This window comes from Leptodactylus fuscus, chromosome 5 (assembly GCF_031893055.1).
Source record: "Leptodactylus fuscus isolate aLepFus1 chromosome 5, aLepFus1.hap2, whole genome shotgun sequence".
Classification (NCBI taxonomy): domain Eukaryota; kingdom Metazoa; phylum Chordata; class Amphibia; order Anura; family Leptodactylidae; genus Leptodactylus; species Leptodactylus fuscus.
In genome coordinates, this window is record NC_134269.1 from 35408865 (window position 1) to 35432099 (window position 23235).

General features: G+C 42.2%; 1 protein-coding gene across 2 annotated transcripts in view; it reads left to right on the forward strand.

Moving 5' to 3' along the window:
• Nucleotides 1–23235, forward strand: part of KCNIP3 (potassium voltage-gated channel interacting protein 3) — a 62012-nt gene that overhangs the window by 17408 nt on the left and 21369 nt on the right. Inside the window, exon 1 of one of the 2 annotated variants that reach the window (XM_075272881.1) lies at nucleotides 16168–16270. The exons of the other annotated variant lie outside the window; for it this stretch is intronic. Coding sequence (XP_075128982.1) covers nucleotides 16168–16270 — 103 coding nt within the window. Of the gene's footprint in view, nucleotides 1–16167; nucleotides 16271–23235 lie in introns of those variants that run through there. 2 annotated transcript variants of the gene reach the window in all.

Below are 23235 nucleotides of genomic sequence, written 5' to 3' on the forward strand. Positions count from 1 at the left end.
TCTATAGTGAGACCGGATGCTGTTAGGTTAATTATGTAGCATGTCTAGCGGGTGTAAGCAGCCTGGAGACGGTACGTTTTATTAGCTCTCCTGTGTGTGCTCGGATGGGCAATGAAGTTAAGCGTTAGCAGCATGCTAAATAAATGATAGTGTTTGGTGTAATGTTAAAGAGGTTGGCCTTGTGGCATGGCCCACTGATACTTATAGCTGCAGGGAGTGGGGCACAGGCCTCTGCCAAGTGACACGACTTTGCCCGCACACTAAGAACTACTAAAATGCACTGAATATCCTCTTTGTTTCATTACATATTGTAAGCTATGGCAGCTTCACATGGTATAAGATGAGTGACAACATTAAGAAGTGCAGCATTCCCCGATTCTGGCTTTTCTGCTGTCTGAGGCGGAAATTGAAATGCCACCTCGCCTCTGACACCGAACTTCAAAAATTAGGCCTGACTATGACATTGAAGGTGCCTGAATGAGATACATCACCAGCCCCGGAGCATGGACAATGATTGAAAAAAGACAGGGTTATGCACCCAGCCTCAGGGCCCAACTTAAAGGGGTTGTCCTGAATCGGAAGGAAGGGGGGCTGGGCAGATTTAACACAAAAAAATCTCACATGCAGTGCCTGCCGCTAAAGCTTGTTCAGTTGTGCACCACACCTCGGTTCCCAGAAGCCTGGCCTTCCATGTGACTACAGAGGATTACCAGCCCATAGTGGCCCCTGTACACAGTATAATGTCCCATAGTGGCCCATCCACACAGTATAACGTCCAATAGTGGCCCATCCACACAATACAATATCCCATATTGGCCCCTCCACACAGTATGGTATCCCATAATGGCCCCTAATTTTCCAAAAATTACAATTACAATTACACATACATACAATCGATGAGAGCTATATAATACAGTTGATGTACTACAAGTCACAGGGCAGAACAAGTATACAGTGAATGGATTAATAAACATTAGCAAATTAACCCCTTTACACATTTTCACATACATGTACATGTTTATCTGAGAACTAAAAACCTCAGTTTTACGAACAAAACAGCCTTAAACCCCAATGTCCTAAAGCTTCCCCTTTCTGACCTCTGACCCCTCTGTCTTCTCCAAGTGATGTATAGTGCTTCTGTAAATGATTGACAGTATACCTTGTACTTGATCCGGATCCAGATAAGTGATAGATAAGCAGTGAAAGTTTTAATCATGTTAATAATTCAGTCCGTTGTGCACTTTTCCTGCCCTGGGACTTGTAGTACTTCAGCCTTGTTACACAGCTGTCTGTTAGTGAGTGTGTATCTCTGTAGTTGTCATTAGAAGTCATTACAACAAAAGTCTAGTATGAAAGCATCAATAATAAAACTCATCAGAGCCCACTGTATGTAAGTCAATGGGATCTACTGGGTAAAGGTGGTGTCTGCTGTGAGACAAAGCCGATACTACACAGTCCAGTCATATTAATGTGACCAGCGCCTACTTTTGACATCAACGTTAAATAACCAATCACAGAAGGCGCGTGTCATCAGCCATCTGGGTGCACTCATCATTGTGGAAGGCACGATGGATCAACACAAGTATGCATCTATCCTTGCGGACCATGTTCACCCCTACATGCGAATTGTTTTTCCTCAGGATGATGGCATCTACCAGCAGGACAATGCGACGTGTCATAAAGCTCGCAGGTACGTGCGTGGTTCAAGGAGCACCAGGATGAGTTTACCGTACTCCCTTGGCCAGCATATTCCCTGGATTTGAACCCAATCGAGAATCTGTGGGACCACCTCGATTGGGTTGTTCGCGCCATGGATGTTCAACCACGTAACCTAGCGCAGCTGGCCACGGCACTGGAGTTGACATGGTTCAACATCCCTGTGACCATCATCACAACATCCCCTCTCTTCCTGCACGTCTCGCAGCGGTCCGCTCTGCCAAAGGGGGTTATTCTGGATTTTGACAGGTGGTCACATTAATAAGACTGGACTGTATATGTTGTGGTTTCCATGTATAACAGAAGCCACAATGCAGGTCTGAACAGAGCCAAAAATTTAGCTTTTGGTGCACCCTCCTTTTCCATCCAGCAGAAAGAGCAAAGATATAGATAGCCATGATGTTCTATACGTATCAGAGCACTCATTGGATTTAATAGACAGTGCCTCTTCCCATGTCTGAGACTGTCACCCAAGGACTCACCAAAACCTGTACCCGTCCCTGCTTCCTGTGACTCCGATCGCCATCATAGAAAGCGATTTCCAGCTCCAGCAGCTCTTTCTGACTAAGGATTTACTATATCTATATTAATTATTGGATGATTTTGCTTTAATCCCTATTTTTTCATAGTTTGGGCTCATTTTGAGGTCTTCCATTTATTAGTTTTCCATACAATTATGGTCTCCAGTGACAATGATCGACCTGTAACCAATGAATATTGTAACTTGGGGGTCCGCTGTACTGAGCACCCCCCAGGATGTTATCATTTGGTCAATAGCGAAGCACCACTATGCTGACAGTACTGGCGGTATTATTTCTCGGGAGCGCTCTGCTGAGACAGTTTATCAGAAGTCACTCTGCTGCAGTATTGTTTATCACGTACTTGCCAACATTACAGAAGTGACATTAGGGAGATCCCGAGGAGTGATGCAGCAAACGGCGAAGTCTGCAAGACATTTTCCAGACTCCTTGACCATTTGCAGAGGGCACGTCTCCAAATAAAAGTAAATAAGTAGAGGCAGGCACAATTCCTGAGCAAAAAATGAAGGAGCATTTATAAATGACCCAAGCTATTTACAAACTCTGGCCATGAATGTTGTATCACCCTCCAATTTGGTGACTCATTTAAAGGGGATTTCCCATCTTTGCAAGACCCCCACTAATCAGAAGAATGGGGCTATCTCTGGCACTCCCATTGAAATGAATGGAGCACTGGGTGCTCCATTCAGTAAGGGGGACCAAAGTTCCCCATTCCTTTGATGAATGGGGGTCTGAAGGGTCTGACTCCCACTGACCTATAAGTTAAGCCCTACCCCTACTTTCTTAGATGGAAAAACACCTTAAAGAGAATGGGGTCAACAAAAAAATCAAGTTTTCTTCATGAAATCCAGTAGCTACCACATCGGTTTGGCTCTGGGCCAACGATACCAATGCTCACATCTTCTAGACCTCTCCAAAAAGTCTACAAAAAGTTAGAGAAAGTAGTGAGTGAGTACAAATGTCCATCAATGGATTGGGTGGCAACAAACCTCCGCAGTAGGGTGCAGCTTCCACTAGCCCTAGGTGAACCTCAGCGTATACTTCATGGAAACCGATCAATCCCATTTCCCACCATCTCATGTACCCAATTCAACGGCAGTAACTTCTATTTCCCACAGACCATGATAACATTCAGAAAAATGATAATAATGCGGGCAGCGAGCAGCGGTCAGTCCATGTGATCCAGCCGCTGTTTGAAGTCCTTCTGGCTTTGATGTTCTAAGGTAGAACAGAAAAACAAAGGTGTTTTTAGATCTCTGCGTGAAAAAGAAGGGTGTTAGTATTTTCAAAGGGAGAGATCTATAAATGTGAGAGCCTCTTGTAGAACGTCCCAGTGATAGAGACTGCTAGACACGGGTTAGATGTTATCAATGGGAGCAGCTATGAGCTTCATGAAGGTCCAGAGGAGGCTAAATGAAAAGATACAGAGAAGTTTATCACATGAGACGTCCATCAGGAGACAGCATGCGGCAGGTGACAACCATGGTCATGTTTTTATGTTTTTGCATCTATGTATAACCTTTCATCATCGAGTATGGCTGTTTGTATTCATTGCTATGAGAATCAAGTTTATTATGATATGTTTTTCATGATTGAGGTCAATGGGTGATGCATTTTAATGTCAAATTTTTAATCCATTTTTCACTCTCACTTGCAGAGCAAAAAACACATTGGTTTTAAGATATAAGATCCGTGGAACTGGTTCTCACTGAGAAGATTTATGGGAAAAATATGTAAATTTGCTCTCCTCTAGAAGTAAGAAAACTGTCTCTCTAGTGCCATCTATAGGTCAATATCCAACACATAAATACGCCTGATTAGGGACATTATACAAACCAGACCTGCATCTATAGACAGCTGCTTCCATGTTCCTGACACTTGTCAGTACCTTACATTATGGCTACCTATAGGTGGCGCTACAAAGACAGTTTTCTTCCTCCTGGAGGAGAGCTAGTTTACCTATGATAAAAGATAAAACATTATTGGGGAGACATTTTTGTACTGTGTAGTATGCGCTAGATTCACCAACAAGGTAAATACCCTGTTATTGAATCTGCCAAAGGATTAAAACAATATCAGATATGAAGCCATGTCTAAATTTTCAGGAACATTTGGAAAAAGTAGTGCTTCATAAATATGGCTCTATTCACACCATATTTAAAGGGGTTTTCCCATCTCAGTGTCTCAGGACTCTGCCTGCAGTGTCTGCTTCTTACTTCCTGTATTTCTGCCCCCCCCCCCTCCTCCCTCTGGCTGAATGGGACACACAACAATTATACAGGTCAGATAATATGCAGAGGCTTGTACAGAATGGACTCAGTGTTATCTGTGTGTTTCCATAGAGATATAACAGACTCAGCTTTATCAGAAAACTGCAATTAGCTGAATGATTCTCCTGCTAGCAGAACAGTGAGTAACGTCACTTGTCCTATCTCCCAGGTCCGTGGTTATAGCAACGCTGTGTAAACAATGGGAGGAATAAGGTCACATAGCAGGCAAACAAAGCAGCATTTCTAAAGCAATGTATTTAGGAAAAGGCTTCAATTTACATAAGCTACAAGTATAGATAGGATCCTTGAGATGGGACAACACCTTTAAGCATACAGTTGAGTTACACATTGCTTCTTTTTATTATTGTTCTTAATTATTTTTGCATATCATTATTTCTGTGTCATTGTAGTTATGAAAAAGGTTCACATATGTAATACAGAAAAAAACTACAATAATTGAACTGCTACAAAGATAGAGGTGGCCCTGCCCGTGAGGGCTTATAGTCTACAAAGGTAGGAGAAGGAGACAGTAATGGATGGAAGTTGTAATGGATAGAAGTTGTTCAGATGGTAGTGGAGGGGCAACAGGATTCCTATAGGTTGTTGAGTTTCTAGGTCAGGGATCTATGAAAGTTACAGACTGAATGGTCTTGTATATCATAGATAATATTTTGCGTTAAAGGGTATTTCATGAAAAGTTAAAATATGTACAGGGTCTGGGCAGTCTGTCCTATCACATGGTGTCCTATCAGTTTTTCAGCTGCTGATAATCACATTATGGCTGCAGTACATTTTACATTTCTCCCTGAGGCTGTGGGCATGTACAGTAAGAAATCTTCCTCCTCCCCTATCCATTACTGATACTACTGGTTTCTTTATATGGAATTCTGCAAGCGTTAACTATACAATAGTAAACAAGTAGCTGAGAAACGCCCAAGTGACCATAAAGAGATCCAGGAACATAGTGCTGCATATACAGGGCAAATACATGCAGACAAGAAGCTAAAACACAGAAAATAAAACAATCTATGAGCACAGAAAGGAAAGCTGCTTGCTGCCTGTGAATAATATCCCATCTGTAACCACACAAGCAGCCTGAAGTAGATACAGGTACATAGAAGACTTTTCTTACATTGTAAACTGTGAGGTTCGCAGAATGTTCAGTCCTTTGTACAGAGCAGTGTGTAGATATACCTTGAAGAGAATCAGCCCCTCCCTTCTCCATTCACTGTGTGAAGAAAAGTAATGTATCTATGGATGAATCTTGATCCTTGAACAACAAGTAGTGAACTGCAAATTGGCTAGAAGTGAGACACCTAGTGGGAGAAAGTTTAGGGTAGAATCAGAGGTTACTTCAAGGTGGTGAACATATGAAATCAGGGAAAATGTAAAGTCATTACATAGGTCTGAGGGGGACAGAGGGAAGGTGAAGGAACGATTGTCATTTCTGTTTTATCAATCAAGTTTTAGAAAGGGGAGAAGTCTAAGGATATGGGGGATCTGGAATTCAAGGCTATGTGAGCTATCTCATGCCGAAGGTATAGATGAAGAGCAGCAGACATATCTGTCACCTTTCCTGAAATGTCTCTTTTAGTGAATAAAGTGACATTTTTGGAATATTGATTTTAAATTTTGTTATTCGCAAAGCAAATGTATGAATAAATTAATATGTAGATATTCCCATATCCATTATCAATAGAGTACGTCTGTACATCCTGTGACATTGTTCTGTCAGGTCAGACTACGTTGGGTTACACTCTAATAACAAGAGGTCTGACAACACCTAATTCATTTATTCACTTTCAGGCATTCCCATTTATCTCTGCAAATAGCTGTAATACCTACAGGGACACAACATCTCAGTGCATTCTCCCCACCAGGGCTGTGCTAGAGCTTCTATTCATTTTGTAATGGTTTTATTTTATTATCTTTTCTAATGTATATGGCCAGCTATAGATAGACAATATTAACAAAATATGGAGAGATAGATGGATGGATGGATGGATGGATGGATGGATAGATAGATAGATAGATAGATAGATAGATAGATAGATAGATAGATAGATAGATAGATAGATAGATAGATAGATAGATACTGTAGCCTGATATGAGTCAGATAGATGGGCTGATATTATTTAGATAGATTTATATTAGATGAATGAATGAATGAATGAATGAATGAATGAAGGAATGGATAGATAGATAGATAGATAGATAGATAGGAGATGGGTGGATAGATAGATATGAGATAGATAGATAGATAGATAGATAGATAGATAGGAGATGGGTGGATAGATAGATAGATAGATAGATAGATAGATAGATAGATAGATGATGAGTGGATAGATAGATATGAGATAGATAGATAGATAGATAGATAGATAGATAGGAGATGGGTGGATAGATAGATAGATAGATAGATAGATAGATAGATAGATAGATAGATAGAAAACCAGCAGCACACCAAATTGGAGTGCTGCTTGTTTTGTCTTTAACAATTCAATTTGGGAAGGTGGCCTTTGCACCCATCCTTTGGAACTAGTGCTGTGCTGCTTTAAATTCTCTATTATGAGATAGATAGATAGATAGATAGATAGATAGATAGGAGATGGGTGGATAGATAGATATGAGATAGATAGGAGATAGATAGATAGATAGATAGATAGGCGATGGATGGATGGATAGATAGATAAATAGATAGATAGATAGATAGATAGATAGATAGGAGATAGATAGAGAGATAGATAGATAGATAGATAGATATGATAGATACATACACATGAGACAGACAGATGAAGATCCCGTGTTTACATGTTGCTTTCCTACGTGACTCCCCCCTTCTGTGCTTCCATGATTATCGATCTCCGTGCTAAGTACACGGCTGGCCCCGGCCCAGTGATAGAGGCAAATACACAACAATAAAATGAAAATATTTACAGCCATTAAAATGAGGCCTAAATCAGGTGGATTTATTGATTTGGCTAGTGCTTACCGCAGCGATAAGGCATTTGCTTACTCATAGTTTATTACAAGCAGCCCACTTTTGTCTTTAATAATTCACAGCACTAATTGTCTTAAAATACAGAGTTTGAAATGGCAAAGCAGGCAGAATGTCTTTCCCACCCTATGGCGGTATATCCGAGCCTCGCTACCTCCCCTAACGTCCATATAGTAGATCTCCTCACTGAGGTGAAGGCCCAGACTCAAGAAGAACGAGATTTATCTCATTCTTCTTAGGTCTGGGCCTTTGCCTCAGTGAGGAGACCTACTATGTGGACATTAGGGGCTCGGATATACCTCTGTGCTATGAAATGACATGACATTCCTATTGTGCATGTGATGGACCTTTCCATTATATACCTTACATTGTTATCTTCTCACCACCTGTGGATTAAAACCAAAATGGCTTCTTCTTAATACACATAATTTAGCACCATTAAAAAGGTAGTCCAACCACTAACATTTATTACCTACCTCCTGGATAGGTGGACATTGTAGATAGTTGGTGTCTGGCTACTGGGTCCAGGAGGTCGCCATCGACTGGTGGTTTACCCTACACCTAACAAAGTCAGTCCCACTATGGAAAAACAAACCTTCATAGTTACCTAGAGATCCATAATGTCTGATCAGACTCATTGTCGGAGGTCTGTCCCTTTCCCTATTACATATGTCCCTATGTGTCCGATTGATAAAGTAATATGAGTGTTGTGGTCAACGGGAAGGCTTGACCGTCCTCCAACGGAGAACACCCATGTTATATTACATCATCACATTCAGATGATGCCATCTGTAATATGAATATGCCAGTATATCTGAGACAATAAGACATTGACTTATCAACTTCATTTAGGACATTATAAGAATCCAATCTGTGGGATTCCCTCTGTAGTATTTCTGCTCTGCGTTCCGGAAACCTGTCTGCGCTAGACCATGGCACAAGTGCCTGTAACTTTATTAATGGACATCAGCCTCCTCCTTCTCCACCAGCCCTAATTATCCATCCATTGTCATTGATCTGTGGTCCAATCTGCTCTGCATACCCGGGGCCACGTGTAACACGGAATGATCCAGAATATTTAAAGGGACACTCATCACTTAGCAGTCCCAAAATAACCATATAAATCATTGGCTAAATGACCTCAAACTGCGGTTTCTAAACTCTCAGTTGTACCAGCGCAAGGTAAAGAACTGGATCATATTGCTTTCTGAGGACAAGGGAAGGAGCAGGGATTATATTGGAGAAGAGACATGCCGGAGAAAGCTTTATATAATTAGAAACGAGGGCATGCATTTTAACGACTTTGCGAAAAGGGTGTTGGAGGGACGTAATGGATTTTCAGGTCAGTTAGCGGAGGTAAATACAACAAACATAAGCGAAAACGTAAAAGGATTGGGTAAAAGAAAAAAAACAAGAACAGAGCCAGTGTCTACAGCCAACCACAGGCAATCCAGACATCAAGAAGGGTCATTAATGTTAATCACATTCATGGCAATTATGTGGCTAGGACACAATAATCTTCTGAAGGAAATGGCGTTTAACACTTAGGGTTGTTCATTCTCTTTTTTTTTGAGTGTCATGCCTGTCTACGAGTCGCGTCTAATACTGCAGGTAGTTCAGCTTCTTCAATATGTATTTCATGTGGATTCTCACAGATTCTACAGCTCATATGGGACCACTAAGTACCACTGAGTTTGCATTCCCTATATCAAGGTCCTCTCGGTTGATACTTGGTCACATGATCAGCTCCACTCTACTCTAAGCACCTGCAGCTGGAGAAGAGTGGAGTAGCAGAGAGATGCTTTGTCTAGTAGGAAAGAACAGATATGAATGTGGATCCATGATGGATCAACACAAGTATGCATCTATCCTTGCGGACCATGTTCACCCCTAAATGCAAACTGTTTTTCCTCATGATGATGGCATCTACCAGCAGAACAATGCGACGTGTCATAAGGCTCGCAGTGTACATGCGTGGTTCGAGGAGCACCAGGATTAGTTTACCGTACTCCCTTGGCCAGCAAATTCCCTGGATTTGAACCCAATCGAGAATCTGTGGGACCACCTCGATTGGGTTGTTTGCGCCAACCGCGTAACCAGCTGGCCACAGCACTGGAGTCGGCATGGCTCAACATCCCAGTGACCATCATCACAACACCCCCTCTCTTCCTGCACGTCTCGCAGCGGTCCGCTCTGCCAAACTTGGTTATTCTGGATTTTGACAGGTGGTCACATTAATGTGACTGGACTGTGTAGTACTTGTATAAATATCATGATACATCACTTGTATAAATATTCTTACCCAGTATTCACATAAATAGCGCCATGTCGTACTTAGAAATGCCAGATAGTGCCATTCAGTGTGTAGAGAAATACTGCCATTCTGTATCTATATGAATAGTTCCATACAGTGACCATATAAACAGTGCAGAGTAATGTTTAACTTATCTGTTCTATGTTCAAACCTCTATTGTACGGAGTAACCTATAGGGTGAGCACCGTCCATTCCATTAGCTACATTGCTTGGGCGGGTACGTATGTCAAACCTAGACATTACTCATAAAACCCCACTTTTATTAATCTACACAACTTTCTAGAAACCGAAACAAAAGCATTAAAGAAATTTGGGATTCATCTTACCCATTTTCTTCCCTTTTGACTGTGGAGTGGGTCCCAGTTTAGGAATAGCTTCATAACATAGACCTATAACTTCAGGTGTCCAAATGATAAAATGATGACATGAGTCTTTCAGGAATTATTGTCAATCATCTAAATGAGATTTAGGCAAGGACTTCATTGCATCTTGACATCTGTATAACTTTTATAGATGTAACTGCAGACATTGCTACTCTGTAAGCAATGCCTATGGTTGTGCTGATAAGATCAAAGCCGTGTTTATGACTAATTGACCAATAACCCTGGGTAACTGTTGTCGTCCTAATTAATTAGGCTGAGTGCCAGCAGTAAGCAAATGACACCAGACACACTATGTTGGTATTCGTTCCTCTCTCAACCAAGGAGGAAATACTGACACACTTTTATTAAAACAACGTGGGTTAAATAGTAGCAGAGAATGGAAGTGATATAACAACAACGTAAGTTTTCATATTCGTTCCTGATTGGTATGGTACATCTCAATCACACAGAAAAAGTTTAATCAGTGCCATATATAGCCGGCTACTCCCGGTCCTGCGTGGTAACCTTGGGGCGCCGTCTTCTGGCAGCAAGCCAAGCATTTGTTTTTCTTGCACCCATCCTGGATGCAGGCGCCATCTTATCATATAACATTATACCAGTTTCAAGCATAAGCAACTATATCTAGCATTCAGCTTTTAAGGATAACAATGTTTTTCATACATTACATGATTATAACCTTCACAGTGCCACCTGTTCATGGTTGCCAGCATCCCCCCTCTGCCAGGCGCACTAATCTTCCTGATCTTGGGCACTGTAATACAATAGTTGTCTGGTCTTTTAAGACTCTAAACTTAGCTGTCTGCTTCCGACCAATCTCCTGCGTCTTTGGGCTATTTAAGTTATAAACAACTTTTTATAAATGAACCTGAAATTTTTAGGCCTCACCACCCAGGAATTGATATTATACTCTGGTATCTTAAGACCACAGACTATAATAATCCAAGATCCTAGGGAGGTGCGGAAGAATAATAAACAGCTCATATTCACCTTCCTCGCCTCACCAGGACTCCACTACAGTGTCTGGTCTTCTTATCTCACCATCTTCTGGCCTTTTCCAACCTCCTGGGTGAGGTCAGTGACCCTGAGGAGACTGCCAAGGCCAGTGATTGGGCCTTAGTTGACATCTTGACACTTTGACGCACCCCGCGTGACTTCTATGGCCCAAGCACAAGTCTCTGTGGGGTCCTTGGTACCACTGGCATCAACAAAAGGCCAGATGATCGTAAGGAAGATTGGATACAATGATTGGTGAAGGAAGGGGCTCCAATCATACTCTGAGATCTGAAGAGAACCCATGGAACTTCCAGAATGGAAACTTAAGGGTGATCCTTGCAAATATTTGCAGCACGAATCTTGTGAGGTTCATCCATCACTTTTGAGATGGGAGCAGAGGTGGAATCAGAAATTATTGGCATATACACAAAAGATGGGAAAATCCCTTTAAGACGTCCACTCTTTCCCGTTATTCGGCATGGTGCCTTGCCCATACTGTACTTCCACCCTCTCTATTTTTGCTGCCCTAAGTTGCTACTGCTGGTCCATTTCCTTTCTGCTTTCTCAGATAAATCACTATCATGCTGTGTAATGTGTACACAGGAGTGTCCCCTACAAACTATTTCCCTTTCTCAGCATTTAGACTTAAAGGTCTTGCTTTTAATGGAGCAGGGATCCTATTTGTATAATGCAGAATAGATTCCACTGTCTAGAGCTTTTATCCATTTAAACATCTTTAATATTTTACATTGAAAGAAAGAGGAATCAATCTCCGCTGTATCTTAGCTCTCATTCTGGGGCTCAAATAACAGCACTGGCAGAAATGCTGAGAGAGAGAATCAGAGGAGGCAAATACTGTATATGATAGGCCTGGTGGGGGGGGGGGGGGGGGACACAGGGGTGAGCCTGACACTATCTCCAAATCCTAAAGGGAGATCTGAGATATCAGATCCCAAGAAACAGCAAAGGAGCAAAAATGGAAATGAATGAAATTCTACAATATCCAAATAGAATTCTTAGTCATTTAAGCCATTGGACCAACAGTGGATCAATCATAAACGGATAGCAGGACATGGTAAGCGACCCAAGTCTGAGTCCCAGCATTGAGTTTGGGCCAAGTTGCAGGGAGCATTGTTTTCTATACAGAAGTGAACATTCTGACTTATAGCGCTATAGGAGATCTGACCCTCTACTTAAGTCTTCTATTATGAGATGTCTGGAAATGAAAAGGGTAAAGAGAATGCAGTATTGTACATAGAGGTACAAGAAGGATCCCAATGGCATATAATGGGGTAACTCAGGTTCAGTCTGACATGATCCTGCACTGCTGGAGTGGATGGACCTTTAGAAGGCGAGTAATCTTTTGCTGTTGTTTTCTGCTGTCTGCCAAGTCTGGAATAATGCCAGGTAACTCCTTAATAATGTCTGTCTAGCACAGAGATTAAATATAGATGGACATTCAGCTCCATTTTATCAGTTTTTGGAAATAACAACGTCAAATTGCATGATCGTACCAATAGTTAGGTCTATTTTTCCTCTGGAGCAATCACCCTACCTCTATCTATATATCTTGGTCTCGTCAAAGTGGCTTGTTGCACCCAGGGCATATTGTAAATTTTACCTTTTCAGTTTCCCAACCATCTTCTTAGGTCCTTGCAGACCAGAGGTATTATATTCCACTAGAAAGCTGACAGTGCTCTGAATTTAATGCACTGTCAGTTTTGCCGGTATGTGCCCTAGGTGCAGGAGATATTAGTGCTGTTAGTTTCGGCACCGATATCGTTGCAATGTCAGAGGGGCGGGCTTTACAGCCTAGTGTCATCACTCGGCAAAGTAGAACGCCCCCCCCCCCCCCCCCCGACAATACTCTTTCATAGCCTTGTACTGTCAGGGGGCATTCCTTACCACCCAGAGACAACGTTGAATCGTAAGGACCACGCTTCTGACAGTGGAGGGATATAGGTGCCGAAACTAATGGCATCAATATCTCTGGCACGCAGGCATGTACTGGCAAAACTGAATTCAACACACTGATAATTCTGCTGATCTGCAAGGACATGATATGTCTTCTTTAATTCTGATGAACCTCTAGTCACTGGACTGTAAGAGAGATGTCCAACCCCTTTCAAATTCAAGACCCCAAATCCAAATAATCACCTGTTATTGCGAAGAGAAGCTACTGGTACCCACACAACTTTACGGAAAGCCATAGTGGAAAACCACTCACAAAAAATTGTTCTTGCGGACCTAGACCCTCCAAGCTTTACATCACCCATATAATACATACATTGGTGAGGTTTCGTAGACTCATTCATTTGCTATACCAGCCTGCATTAGTATACATCTTGTGCAGTGGACTCTACAGAGGAGTATATGACTACCAGCAACTTTTACTTGCCCTAGTGGCTAAGCTCCAAGGATTGCTGGGGGAAGAAAATCTACCCTCGCACAGACCACAAGGGAAAGACGTTAAGAGTTATCACTTTTGATCTTTTTCATTTCTAAGTTGTACATTCTGAATCTTCTGTAAGTTACTTGAAACTTCTAACCCAGTTGTTGGTTCCATGTCCACCTACATATGACCCTACATACAGTATAACACTGACTGGTAACCCTCACGCCTTGTATGACATTACTAACTGAGCTGTTTAAGCCGTTCCTAAAATCAGTTTGACTTATCGAAAATTCAGAGATAACATAATCATAGAGTTTTGGTACAGTTATACTTTATTGTGCAAAAATTTCAGGGAATGTAAGGAATGTAATGTAAGCATGCTTCACAAATAGAAATGGCAATAGTTTGTTTTAGCTAATTCACAAAATGAAGTGAATGAACATAAGAGAAATGTAAATCCCATCAATATTCGGTGTGACCTTTGCGCTTTGCCTTCCATCAATTCTTCTCGATACTTGTAGACAGTTTTTGAAGGACCTCAGCAGGGAAGTTGTTCCCGCCATCTTGGAGAACTAAGCACAGATCTTCTGTGGATGTAGGCTTGTCCAATCCTTCTGTCTCTTCATGTCATCCCAGACAGACTGGATGATGTGGGGGCTATATGATCATTATCATATGTGGGAGCCGTACCATCACTTCCAGGACACCTTCTCCAAAGGCCGCTCACACCAAATATTGATAGGATTTACATTTCTCATTTCTTCATTCACTTAATAACTGACAAAAACAATCTATTAAGACTTCTATTTTTGAAAGCCTTCTTACTTTACAACTTTACAACAGTGATGTGCAACTTTTGCACATCACTGTTGGTGATACAGAGGTAGCGGCTGCACATGGACCTTGTTGCCTGAGGGAGTCTACGAATCTATGCCTATCTACCATATAACTCTCCAGTATTCTAAATGGTACATGACACAGATGTCGCCATCTTTAACCTGAATCTTACAACTTGCAGCATGATAACTATTAATTTGCTTACGCTAGGTTCACACCTGCGTTCGGGTCTCCGTTCTGTGGTTTCCGTCTTCTGCATGCAAGAAGACGGAAACACAGACTGGGTCCGGCCGTGAGCGGCGGTGAGCGTTTTATACTCTCCGCCACGAAACCGTTTTTTTTAAACTGGACACAAAGTACTGCATGTCCGACTCTGTGTCCGGATTAAAAAAAACGGTTTTGCAGTGGAGAGCATAAAACGCTCACCGCCGCTCACGGCCGGACAGCTTTCTCACCCATTCAAATGAATGGGTATGAGAGACTCCTGCAGGTTTCCGTCTCCTGCTCAGTTTTGTGCAGGAAACGGAAACCTGCAGAACGGAGACCAGGCGCAGGTGTGAACGAGCCCTTACTTGTACAGTACATATAGAACATATTCTACAACACTTTATAGACATTGTGGTCACTGTCCCCATATAGGGGTGACAATCTACATTCCCTATCAGTAAGTCTTTGGCGTGTCGGAGGAAACCAGAGTACCTGAGCAAACACGGGGAGAACATACAAAACCCTTGCATATGTTATCCTTGGCAGGATTCGAACCCAGGACTCCAGCGCTGCAAGATTACAGTGCTAACCACTGAGATAGTTAAAGTGGGGAGCTGGTGAGACCTGTTGCAGATTTTGCATTGGGGTCTACTAAACTTTATTAATATGTTAATAAATATTAAATTGCTGCCATAAAATCAAAGGTTGTTCGAAAGTTTAGTTCGGCTTCGGGATGTAAGTCGGGGACATTACGATGACAAGCGGTGATACATGTATGCCTGCCTTTGACCTTACAGAAGAAGACTGTGAAGCAGCTCTTCTCCGTCTTCCCTTCCTTCTTCCCTCCCTCCTTCCTTCTCAGCCTCTTTCTCTTGTGTCACCCCTGCTCATACACATTACTTCACGTGCATGGGCTGAAAAATCCTCCAGCTCACTTTTCAAAACCGCGGGCTTGCTGAGGTAAGTCTTTTTCTTCGTGAAGACCATCACTCTGTTGTCTCTATGGAAACCTTGATCTCAATCAATGTATGTAACGGGAGAGTGGTACTCCTCTCTCGCTCCTCCCCATCCCATACTGGAGAGAGGATGGATAGGGATGGGAGGGGGGGAGTTGATAAGAGCCGGCTAGTTCCTCAGCTTCTAATGGGACGTTATTGGGCTAACACCCACTGCACAACAACACTATAGGTAGAGATGACCCACTGCTTCTTTGGGACCCAACACAAGAGACCACTTTTGGTCACTTGAGAAGCTTCTGCAGATGCTGCAAGTTGTTCCACCTAATACAATGCTGACTTGAAGACATCTCCGCACTTTATCAAGTTGTAGGCTTGTATTTTGTTACCCATCCTGGGGCCTCCCTTCCCAACCAGGATATTTTTCATCGGTTATATCTGGAAGTATGATATCAGATGTCTCCTAAGGAATTCTAAGCTAAAAACGAAAAGACCTGGAGGCCAGGTTGAATTTTATGCTTGGTGCCACAGACCCCGAGTTGGGTAAAACTGGCCTATCATGGGGATCCATGGAATGGAACTGTGTGCAATTGCTGTGGTTATTGTACTGTTCATCGCTGTCCTCAAGCAATTTGGGATACTGGAACCTATGTCTATGGAAGGTAACTACATATCAATATATGTCTTATTTAGGCTAAGATTGGGTCATTGTAGCCAAATTTGTTATTTAATTCACTTATATGGTGTATGCACTTTCTGGTGTATGCACTGTAAAAACTGTTTATATAGTATATTAACCAGTTGTACAATGCAGTGATATGCAAAATGACATCTGACAAACTCCACTCTGCTACATCTGTATTACTAACCTAACAAATGGCTGAAAGCCCAAACAGGGCAAGAAGTTTTCTGCAGATAAAGTACAGAGGGAGCACATATGAGGACTGCAGTGGTAAAAAATCTGTAGGGTCCTGCCCGCTGCCCGCAGGAAATCTAGAATGTGAACTTGAATTCTCCAATGCACTTAGATAATAACAACTCCTGTGTGGCACGGGCAGGAAACACTGAGAACTGGCATCTATGATACAGCTTTTATCTAAATCAATCTGCAAGGAAGAGCGATGTGAATCAGCAGCTGGAGGGGAGGAAGGATACAAGGCTATATACCACAAGGCTGTTATCCTGAGAGTGTGGTCCACTGGCAAGTGCCAGGAGGTCTGCACTACACTGGCATAAGCCAAGCACTTTTTGGGAACCCTAATTAACAACCCCTTCCCCATATAACATGATCACATTAGCATCTCGTACTAAACTGAGCACAATGTTAGGATTTTTATAAAATGATACACGGGTGCCTTTTAATCGGCTCCCAAAAAAGCTGAGTGACGACATCCTCTATGGTCTGTGAAGTTTCCACCCAGCTTTTCTAAGTCTGCAATGGCAAGTATGCTTGGTTATGCAGAAATATGGGTGTGGGGTGATATAGAACTGCAAGGCTAGTGAGCTTTGCTACTATGGGTGTTATTTTTATTGCTATGCATGTACGGGTTGGTGAGAGAGCGGCATCTGTATTATGCCATGCATGGCCTCCATGTAGCCCTACACTTCTTTAAGGCCGCAAAATGGATAGGAATAGGACCTGTCCTGAGTTTTGCCCAAGGGGTAATGGCTAGAGATGAGCGAGTACTGTTCGGATCAGCCGATCCGAACAGCACGCTCGCATAGAAATGAATGGACGTAGCCGGCACGTGGGGGGTTAAGCGGCCGGCCGCAGTCAAAGCGGAAGTACCAGGTGCATCCATTCATTTCTATGGAGCGTGCTGTTTGGATCGGCTGATCCGAACAGTACTCGCTCATCTCTAGTAACGGCCTCAACATGGACCCGTGGTAGCACATTGATAAAACACACAGACATGTGAATGGAGGTCTCCTGACATTATCTTTTAGGGCCTGAGTGATTTGTCCTCAGTAGAGATACCCCGCCACCAATAGAGTCCGAGAATGGCTGACTCCGCTCTACTTGCCGACCACATATGGAGGAATAGCTGTTGACCATATAAGTTTATGGTCACTTTACCGCTGTATTTACATCAGTCGGCATTTGATGTATACAACAGGCATAGCCCCAAACCATTACCTATACAAATGTATACCTTTTCTTTATTTATATACTGGTGTATACCAGCCAGAGAGCATACACATAAGCGTACATAACCGACATGATGTGAACATGGCCTAAACAACAACTGACTAGGATATCCTCTTGGCAAAAAGTTCTATTTCATATTACTGAGGTTTTCCATTAAAAATAATGTATCATATATTGTTATATTATCAGTCTATGTAGGTAAATGTTATTTATGCCAATCCCTTATATAAAAGTGTTGGAGCTCAGATGCCATTTGTACACGAGTTGTATTTTGTTATCAGACTCGCCAGAAATATCAGTCATAGAGTATAAGTATGGAGCTCAGCATGCCAGTCTGCAGCCAATCAAAGCTCAGCTGTTATCTCTTAAACTGGTTTGGAAAGATGAAAGCTGCTCTGTGATTGGTAGCTCAGGGCATGTGATAAATGAGGCCTATTCTAAGGCTCTCCCCATGGCAGTGGTGCTGCTAAACTGTACAGGTAGAGATAGATGGTAACTGTAGTGAGATGTGGAGGCCGCGATTACAATGATGCCGGTATCACGGCTTGTGAACATTGCTATACGGCCTCCAACATCAGTGGTATAACATGAAGCTTCTGCACCCCGTTGTAACAGGGCCGCCCAACTACAATGTGCCATTTGTAGTACTGGTATTGGAAGAGTGGCCTTTGCGCCCCATTACGTCCCTCGGCCTGGGCATTACTGCATTTCCACCCCCTAACATGAGTCTACAAACAATTTAGGCCCTGTTCACATCTGCATCAGTGGCTGTATTACTGATTCTATTAAATGCAGCACTATTTCCCTTGTCAAATCCATGGCCACTTTGATAAAACCTTAAAGACCCCATGGGATCCATCAGATGTCAATGGTGTTATGTGACACATATGGCTGAGCGTTGCAACATCTCTTATAAATAGAAGCCGTGATGTAGACATGACTGGAACCTTCTAAACTCATTCATTGGGTTCCATGACACCCCCCCCCCCCCCCCCGTACACACTCCTGTGTATTATCATGGGTCTGTGTATGGGGCCAAAACTCAGTACGGGTTCTATTCCTGTCCATTTTATAGCCTGGGCTCGCTGCAAGAATGAATGGGTCTGTGTTGGGTACGGACGGCACATGGATGTGCCACGGACCTACAGACACATATGTTCATGTGCATATAGCCTAAGGTTTACCAATGTATAGTAATATTCTATAGGCTTCCAGCAATCTCCATCTTTGATATGGATTACTTTTACTCATTTTACACAGTTTCTCATTACAATCCTAGTGACTGGGATCTCGTATAAAGTATTGCACTTGTTTATGCTCCTCCATCAGAGGATAGTCAATGTATCGGAGATGTTCAGCAGCGCCTATGGGAAAATGTTTACCCACAACACTTAGGAGCCTGGAGCAGCGCAGAGCAGGGCAGCCCCTGATACCGTGCCAGGATCAGCCCCAAGAGAATTACGTCAGGATAGTCAGCAGTAAATACCAAGATCCTTGGTCATTATAGACCAGATTTCTTACTAAACCTAACACTCATCTATCAAGCTGTTGGGTTGTCACCTGGCCATGACTCCATAATATATGGCAATAAATGCAGCATACCCTATAGGCTTTAATCCCCGGCCTATTATTTCTGCATCATTACGTTTCGATCGTAGTTTCTGCTTTCGGTTAACTCCATCACTCCAGACTTTCATAACATGGGAACTCCTACAGTTTGGGGGTCTTCAGATTTAGGCATTTTACAATTTTTACATTATGTATATGGCCAGTGTTTTATGTTGGTCATGTTAGATGGCAGTCACTTGTTTCATCACCGGTACATAAGAAGTCTGATATTGTAAGAAAATGTCCAGAGTTGTGAATACCATGACTAGGGACTGCTATGCTCAGGCTGCATGCACATGCGTGTGCATGTATTGGAACATTATTGCATGTTGAACTCATGCCAATTTACTGGAGTGATTAATGGTAAATTTGTTGACCCAAGGTGTCCCTGACTTGGAGTGGTGTAACTAAAGTCTTGTGGGCCCCGGTGCAATCTGTTGTCCGGGGTCCCCTACCTCATCCCTACAGCGAATTCTTCATAGTGATGGTTATGGGTGCTAAGGAGTTTAATCAATCTTAGTGTGGTTAGGGGAATCTGTGGGTCTCCTTGGCTTATGGGCCAGATGGAAGGTGCAATCTCAATACTGATGCCATTGTCCTAAGGTTCCTGGGCCCCAGTGCAACTGCACCCCCCTAAGTTACGCCTCTGCTGGCTAGTCTTGGTCTCCACCCAGTTTCATAAAAAGTGGCAAAATTTTTTTGAGTGAAAAGGACATGTGAGCAATATATACATCACAAACACTCCCATCTACAGCAGTGCTATTAAGCAATGGTTCTCAACCTGCGGTATGTGGACCCCAGGGGTACGTCATGCAATCCCCAGGGATATGCACCACAGCGAGAGCCCACCCTCCCAGGGTCTGAAGAATAGTAGTTCTTGGATGGAAAATTCCCAAAATGTAAGGTTCGACCCAACCTCTAAAAATGCAGGTGAAGCCAAAACTGAAATTGTTAGAAAATCTCTAGGTGTGCAGATTTTTTTTAAATTTTTATTAACATAGGGGGGCACTCTGGGATATTATACTGCATGGAGAGTCACTATGGGACATTATACTGGTCCATTACACTGTGCGTACCTCCCAACTTTTGAAGAACAGAAAGAGGGACAAAATGTGCGGTGCGCATTGCGCGACGCGGCATATTTAGCCCCGCTACATTGACTCCGCCCATTCTCATCCATTTTTCATGTGCCCCCACAGTATAATCCTCCTATAGTCACCAGTACATTATATGTCCCCACAATATAATGTTCCCTTCCAACTACCCCACAGTATTAGGCCCCTCTCCGTGTGAACATACCCCAAAGTGTTTATGTCTATTATTTTTTATTTATTTTTATATGTGATCTAGGGAAAGGGGGACAATTTTATTATTTTTTTTTGTGTTTTAAACTTTTTTCTCCTGAATCAAATAATGTTTTCGCTTTAAGAAGTGGTAGCTCCATTGCTGAGATATCATCATCTTTGTCTATATGCAAATGAGCTTTTTGGAGCAACAGGGGCGTTGCCGTTGCTCCATAGAGGTAAGTGACAATTGCTCCAAACAACTCAATCGCACATTGACAAAAACAGTGACCTCTGGGGAACAGAGATATAGATTCACAAGGGGGGTTGATATGTTGGGTTCTGGTGACAGACTCCCTTTATTATGAGAATTATCTCACCATGTCGATTGATGTAAGCCATGTAAGAGACTTTTTTACTTATTTCACATGTATGAAAACCACTATTGTACTAAATAGTAGAAATGGGTTACTGTTTAAAAAACATTCTTCAGCAAATAAAGTGCTGTGTAAACTTGGCCTAAATCATTAAAGGATTATACAAGTTTATAAAGTTTTTTAGCTTCTTAGACACTTCTGTTATGATCAGAGTCACATCATGTTAAAGGGAACTTGTCACTATGACAGTTCCAGTGTAACTTGTCATTTATACATTTACATATTTACTCATTCTGGATTTAGGAGTCCAGTAGGCGGTGCTACTGAGTGTCCATAGAGAGGTAACTGCCAATCATTGAGCAGGGCCTCCCACTTGTACTCCAATGCAGATCCATGGAGTGAAAGGAGGTGTATGTTTCTGTCCTTTAACACTCCGGTGAGACAAAGTTGTGCTTATTTTGTTTGTGTGGCTGGAAGTAAGCCACATGTATAGTTAGGTTAACATTACTGTTGAGTCAGTTGCTCAGACGAGCAGGTTTTCATTTTGTTTCTTTGCCTGAAGTTAAGGCTGTATTTTGTTTTGCTCATTTTGTGCTTGAAGTCAAGGTTTATTTTTTTTCCTATTTTTTTTTCTTTCCACACCTCTGGTTCTATCGCAATTCCTTCCCCATAAAATATATATATATATATATATATATATATATATATATATATATATATATATATATAAAACAATCCAGTCTGTCAGCAACTTGTATGGATGGAAAATATCCTTGTATTGGAAAAAGCAGTACACCACGTATCAGTCCACATTGGGACCTCAAGAAAGGTCCCAGTGTGAACCGATACGTGGTGCACTGCTTTTTCCAATAAAAGGACATTTTCCATACCTAATAGTTACTGACAGATCGGATTGTTTTTTCTATTGCAAACCCTTTTGCCTGGAGAGGCGTTTCTGCCGTGCAATTTGTGGGATAATCATCAGATTTGCTGGTGTTGCTGCAATAATTTTTCTTTGAAAAATAAATAAATAAATAACATGAGAAGCCTATTTATACATCCATACAATGAAATAAAGTATGTTACAGTCTTTCTTCAGAGGTATATGTTTAGAGATCCTCCCTACATATACAGTGTTGGCCAAAAGTATTGGCACCCCTGCAGTTCTGTCAGATAATACTCCGTTTCTTCCAGAAAATGATTGCAATCACAAACTCTTTGGTATTAATATCTTCATTTATTTTGCTTGCAATGAAAAAACACAAAAGAGAATGAAAAAAAAGTCAAATCATTGATCATTTTACACAAAACTCCAACAAATGGGCCAGACAAAAGTATTGGCCCCCTCAGCCTAATACCTGGTAGCACAACCTTTAGACACAATAACTGCGCACAACCGCTTCCGGTAACCAGCAATGAGTTTCTTACAAGGCTCTGCTGGAATTTTAGACCATTCTTCTTTGGAAAACTGCTCCAGGTCCCCCCTGAGATGTGAAGGGGGCCTTCTCCAAACTGCCATCAAGAGATCTCTCCTCCCCCACAGGTGTTCTATGGGATTCAGGGCTGGACTCATTGCTGCCACTTTACAAGTCTCCAGTGCTTTCTCTCAAACCATTTTCTAGTGCTGGCCTGAAGTGTGTTTTGGGTCATTGTCCTGCTTGAAGACCCATGACCTCTGAGGGAGACCCAGCTTTCTCACACTGGGCCCTACATATAATAATAAGAAAGATACATTACAAAGAAAGTCATTTCACACAATGGGACTGAGGGCCCTGCTCGCAAGAACTTACAATCTATGAGGTAGAGGGGATGACACAAGAGGTAGCAGGGGCGGCATTGCTTATTTATAGTATGGAAGGATTTACGTTAGAAATTGTGATAGGCTTGTCTGAAAAGATGCGTCTGTAGTTTGCGTTTGAAACTGTAGAAATTGGGAGTTAATCTGATTGTCCGGGGTAGAGCATTACATTATGCTGCAAAATTTGTTGGTAGTCTTCAGACTTCATAATGCCATGCACACGGTCAAGCAGTCCAGTGCCAGAGGCAGCAAAGCAACCCCAAAACATTAGGGAACCTCCGCCATGTTTGACTGTAGGGACCGTGTTCTTTTCTTTGAAGGCCTCTTTTTTTTCCTGTAAACTCTATGTTGATGCCTTTTCCTACTTTTGTCTCATCTGACCAGAGAACATTCTTCCAAAACGTTTTTAGCT